Source organism: Humulus lupulus, chromosome 8 (assembly GCF_963169125.1).
Source record: "Humulus lupulus chromosome 8, drHumLupu1.1, whole genome shotgun sequence".
NCBI classification, from domain to species: Eukaryota; Viridiplantae; Streptophyta; class Magnoliopsida; order Rosales; family Cannabaceae; genus Humulus; species Humulus lupulus.
Window position 1 is genome coordinate 34,317,344 of NC_084800.1, and position 5,970 is coordinate 34,323,313.

Genomic DNA, 5,970 nt, shown 5'->3' on the forward strand with positions numbered 1-5,970 from the left:
CCAAGCAGATTATGACTTTTTGTTCTGATATGGCTTCCTCGAGCAGCTATCTCATTTCGACCAACTCTCAACGTCTGATGTCGTTTTATTGCCACGTGTCATCTTCAAATGCCACGTCACCATCCAAAATTGGGTTAAACATATTATAATAATGATATTTTATAACATTTGAATCTATTTTAATATAATTACTAAATATTTATTCTAACAAATTTTATAAAAATTAGGATTGTATGTTATATATTATTATAATAATAATATAACATTTGAATTTATATTGATATAATTAGGGATTTTTACGGCAAAAGTATCAATTTTTTTAAAAAAACTTGTGATTTAGTACCTAATTTTTTTTTTGTAGGAAAAGTATCCAAAGTCCACTTTCATCAGGTTTTGTCAGTACCCACTCCATTAGGTCCGTTAAAAGCTTATTATGTATACACATGTCAGCTCCTCATTGGTCCATTTCATTATATTTTTTAAAATTAAATTAAATTAAAATAAAATAAAAAAATAATTAAAAATAAAATTTAAATAATAAAATAAAATAAAATCATAAAGAAATATTTCTTAGTGCCCCTCTCTCTCCTTTGTCTCTTTCTTCTTCCCCTTCTTCTCTAACCAACCGACCCTAGGAAGTGCAATCGCACCTTCCAAACATGGTCATGGTCGACAACTAGTAGAGAGTGGTGAGAGGTCAAGATTGTGTAATATTTTGTTATTCGAAATTTCTTAAAAATAAGTTAATATTTGTTAAAAAGTATAAAGTATACCGTCGTATAAAAAAAATTAAGTTAATAATTTTTATAATTGTTGAAATCAGAAACAACCCTACAACTGATGGAGTCAAAATGATGTCTATGCATAACAATAAGAATTTTTATTTATGTGTATCATACCTTCTGGCCACTCGAGCCTACCATTACTAAACTCTCGTTGCTGATATAAACATCAAAAGAAAAGTAGGCTCAGATTACAATTAACAAAACTACAAGGGTGCAAATGTAAAGAGATAGGAGCAAGGGTAACGATGTAATTTCCTACAGATGTCAGCGGAGCCTAAATCATAATATTCAAAAGTTACATATTGGGTTCCTTTCACTAAAAACAGAAAATCTGTGGAACGACTTGAGTAAATTCCAAGACGGTCCCGAAGTTACGAAAAATACTACAATTCCAATGAATTTATAGTTTATTTTCTCCCGCCCACTTACACATGCCGAAGCTCCAACAATTATTAAAAAATTACAATTATTCCATAAATATTCCCCAAAAAAATAAATAAATAGTTTTAAAATTAAACTAGAACACTGGCATGAGTCCATGACATGTGCTTTGCCTATTAAAAATAATAAAACCAATGTTTGTTTGTTTTACCAATTTTAAGATCACTATGTTAATAAAATGACTACTTGAAATGGTCAACCACCATTATCACACTCATAATTTATTTTATACTCATGAATTGTGATAGTTTATTATAATATAAACCAAGCATACAACAATATCAAATTTAGTTTATATTATACAATAAAAAACCTATTAGCCTTTTATTTATTTATGAAAAGCTCACACTTACCCTTAACCTTATGTAACAATAATCTAGTTAATCTTAATACAACTAGTGTTTTAGGAGACTTTTGGTAAATCATAGGTCAACAACAAAGAAAGGCTATGTAATTCAATTAGAATTCTGGCCAGAATTATTTATCATTAAGTGAGGTTGTGATAATTAAAGTAAATCCAATACGTACCTATGAATAAAAATTTCAAACTACACAGCCATGATCAAAATATTCATTATTATTTATATTTAATTAATGTAAAAAACAGAAATGAATGAAAAATCATTAATTTACTGTCTAAATGAATGAAAAATCACTGTCAAAAACAAACTTCAACATTACACTTTTATTATATCAGAGCCACTTTCCTGCCCTGACCAGCTCCGAAGTCTTTCAGAAGCTTGTTCTACCTGTACAAGTTAAAAAAATTTAAATAAATAATTGGTCAGACAGCCTCAAAATGGAACTTTCTAAACATTGTTTTTAAATTTAAAGATGACTGCCTCTACACCTTAGCTTCACTCCTATAATAACTAGCCCATCAATATAGATTTTTTAATACATATAACCTATTCAATTTACTTATTCCCTCTAATCCAAGTACCTAAAGAACAATGTTTTTCAATGGGGTTTGAAATATGATATATTATTTTATATGTATCACCTCTTTGGTCCAGTCGGTCTTATAAATGATATATACAAGGATCAGAGTTTGTAAGAATGTCCCACATATCATGCCAATCCAGATTCCCTGCAATAAAAATGTCTATATTACTGTTTCACTGAGCCAATGAAAGGGTTTCAAAAAGAAAAGAAGAAAAAGCCAAAAGTTGACACCTTAAAAAAAAAAGCCAAAAGTTGACAAACACAAACATTAATTAGACTCACCAACCAATATATAAAGATTATTTAGGTGAAAAAATAATGAAAGGATAGATTACATATATGTATAAAATAATAATAATAAGATTAAAATAATGAGTGGTCCATACTCCATATTATAGTAGTAGGGTTAAATTAGAGAAACCAAACCATGGTTCAGTGAGTAGTGAGAGCAGAATAATACTTTACCTCCACTTTTAAATTGGTTTTATAACCAAGAAAAAACCCAAGAGGTAGACCAATTAGATAATAACAAAACAAGTTTATGTAAGCCACCAAAGCTTGCCAACCTCCTCCTACAGCAACACCTGAAAAGTACACATTTTTTTTGGCAAATCAATAAGATGTTTCTTCCACAAGCCAGCTCCAATAGTAGAGAAGTACTTGCTTTATTAATTAAAGCTAAAAGAAAATATACTAACATATAATACGCATTTATTGTATAAGTACAGCTTATGATTATGGTGAATGGTGATGACTTGTATAGATAACATTTCATTTGAAGTTCCCAGACAATATAATACGGTTTTGTCCTATACTAAAACTTCATGGGTCACCTAGTAAATGACAATAATATATGATTGTCCTTCAAGGAATAATTTAAGAGAATTGTATAAGAGAATTGCTAAGTTACCACTGGGTGCCCAACACTACAAGGAGTTGACATGCCACTATTGATGCAATCTAATATTGTGTTACATATTTGAATTTAATAAATATTATGGAGTATCGCTAATTAACCATGAGATACAACCTCATGTGTTGTTGGGCACCTTAAGGTGCTAAATAGCAACAATCATAATTTAATAGAGTTTTATTCTTTCTGTGAAAAGAGTATCTGAAAAAAATGTTATGTTGACTTGAATGATTAGTTTTGATGAGATTACCCTTGTGCTTGGGCATGTACAAAAGAATAGAATATTCCAATTTTGTTTACCTGAAATAACTGGCTGAACACTATTAAGGATCATGGTTATACCAAGAAGAGAAGCTAAACGAGAGACTGCCTCTTGCATCTCCTTGCTCTCGGTGAAGATTATAGCAAAATCGTCTTTGGTAAAAAGGATGAGCGATGCAAATAATATCCCAAGGCAGAGCACCTCAACGCATGTCACAATCACTGAGTACTTTGCAGCCCTTGGATGTCCTGATCCAAGCTCATTGGAGACTCGAACACTAGTTGACAGCTGAAGATATATTATATATAAACAAGAGCTAACAGTTTGGGAAGAAGAAAAAATTCTTAGTTTATTTTACCTTATAGCTGCATTGACCCCAATGAACAACATGCCTTCCCACCCATTTATGTTCATGCTGAAATGAAATTGAATACAATTTCAAATCTTTCAGGGATAATAATAATCAGACATATTTGGTAGCTATAGAAGAAGGCATTATAAACATTTTTTTAGAAAACATGATGATTCTATAATCATCTCTCACCATATTGAAAGAGAACCAACTGAAATGATAGGATCCTCTAGGTGTCCAGTAAGAACAATTATGGTCATAAAATACCAAATCTCTAGACAAAGCATTACAGCTGAAGCCACAGACAACTTAACAAAATCCCACATGTCCTTGAAAGCTAGCCATGACAAGCCCTTCCAACCATCCTCACACCAACCCACAATGTAAACCACCTGAGCCACAGCCACAACCCAGGCTGAGATGTCGTAGGCCCCGGCGGCCCCGGCGGTTCCCCAGTCAAAGACCCTGACGAAAAGATACAAAATACCAGTGTGCATGATCAGAGCTCCAAAACCAACCCATGCCAGAATTGTCACTTTGCTCTGAGCCTGCAAAAACTTCTGGGTGGGAAAAGTGATAGCAAGTGAAAACATCTGAGGTATGATTTGTATTGTAAATTTCCCAGCCAGCTCTGCAATTTGATCCTCTTGGCCTAGGAGTTTGAGGATTGGGGTTGAGAATATATAAAGTGGTAGCAGAATAAAGCAAGTGGCGAGCAAGATTATCCATGACCGTTGCATGTAAACTCCTAGCATCTCCACTTGGCCAGCTCCAAATGCTTGCCCACATAACGTCTCTAGAGCACTCCCCATGCCAAGCTACAATTAACGAAAAAATTATTCATGTAATTATATTTGATGGGTTTTTTTTTTTTTTTTTTTGTGGACATATGTGTATATATATATTGGAGTCATGAAATGTCTTTGAGATCATGCATCAAATACTTTTCCTACATTCTTTGTATAAATTGTTTTCTGTTAGTACGAAAAATGGCGCTGCTCTTATACATATGGATTTCTGATTTCTACTCAGAAATTTATTCGGTGAAAATGATGGAAAAACATAATACTGTCAGATTTTATACAAGATTAATTGCAACTTTGTCAATAAAAAGATTAATTGCAACTTTGTCAATAAAAAGATTAATTCATATAAACACATCCATATATATTAAGGAAATAGAAAAAAATACCAAGAAGCCAAAAGAGAAATTGGCAATAACAGAGAGAGAAATGGCAACAGCAGAGAGCTCCACATCCCCAAGATGTCCGACGAAGATATTGGTAAAGGAGTTAATGCCATAGTTGCACCATATGTTGAAGACTATAGGGCCTGCAATGGCCCAAAGCTTGGAGGACTCGACAATGCAAATAGTCATAACGTCATGGAAGTTGGTAATGGGAGGGTAGTCTCCCCCCAACCCATCTCCCTCCTCCGTCGACCCCACCAACGCTGTTGGGGCATATTGAAGCTCTGCCGACTCTAAAATGGACACCCCATCAAACCCACTCACACCTCTCTTTCCATACGACGGTGGTGATGCTATCAACGTTGATGACAGCAACAACGAGGAAGACGATGACGAAGCAGAAGAGCTTCTTCTTCTCTCTTCGCCATCCTCCTTCTCCAATTCGAGTAATGCTTCATTTTCTTTCGTCTTATTACCTATTTTTACTGATTTTTTTTTAATTATTATTTCTATTTGTTTTAAGAGTAAAGAGTATTCTAACCATATTCTTTTGTTTGCTTGGATTTACTTATTAATATTAATCACATTAACAAGTAATTTTTTTTTTTTAATTTCTGGTGTCTTTTTTTTGTTTGTAAATTATCGATGTGGGTTTTGAGTGGTGGCTATAAGTTAGCTGAGCCATTTAAAGAAATAGGCGATTGAATCGGATACGGAGATGACTCAGTCTTGTCCACAGCCTCTTTCACTTCCAAGTAATAATACTATACGGGAAAGTGGCTACTACCCATTTATTTATTTATTTAATTTTTTTTTAGAGAAAGTCTGGCTTTATTAATGGGTAAAATCCATTACAAAAACAGAATGAATGGGAGAGGGAATCTCCTCAATCCAAGCAACTTCTTGTACCAGTGTTAGGGAATAGTTAGACGGTTAGGAAATCTGTTATAGTTATAGACTTAGTTAATGGTAGAGGTTAGTTGAGTTCATGGTTACCATTCTGTTTCAGATGGTTACAATTAGTTACAAATCATAACTATCACTGATTCTATTTACTTTGTGAGTTGTTCTCTCTCATTTTAC

The 5,970-nt window shown here is 33.1% G+C and overlaps 1 protein-coding gene across 1 annotated transcript; it reads right to left on the minus strand.

Moving 5' to 3' along the window:
- Positions 1-1,791: 1,791 nt before the first annotated feature.
- Positions 1,792-5,638, minus strand: LOC133796736 (protein DETOXIFICATION 34). Its single transcript, XM_062234381.1, has 7 exons — positions 4,891-5,638; positions 3,891-4,516; positions 3,705-3,761; positions 3,385-3,623; positions 2,637-2,755; positions 2,230-2,316; positions 1,792-1,975 (listed from the first exon to the last, which is right to left on the minus strand). The coding sequence occupies exons 1-7, from the start codon at positions 5,074-5,076 to the stop codon at positions 1,904-1,906; spliced, it is 1,386 nt and encodes a 461-aa protein (XP_062090365.1). The 5' UTR covers positions 5,077-5,638; the 3' UTR covers positions 1,792-1,903.
- Between the last annotated feature and the right edge of the window lie 332 nt (positions 5,639-5,970).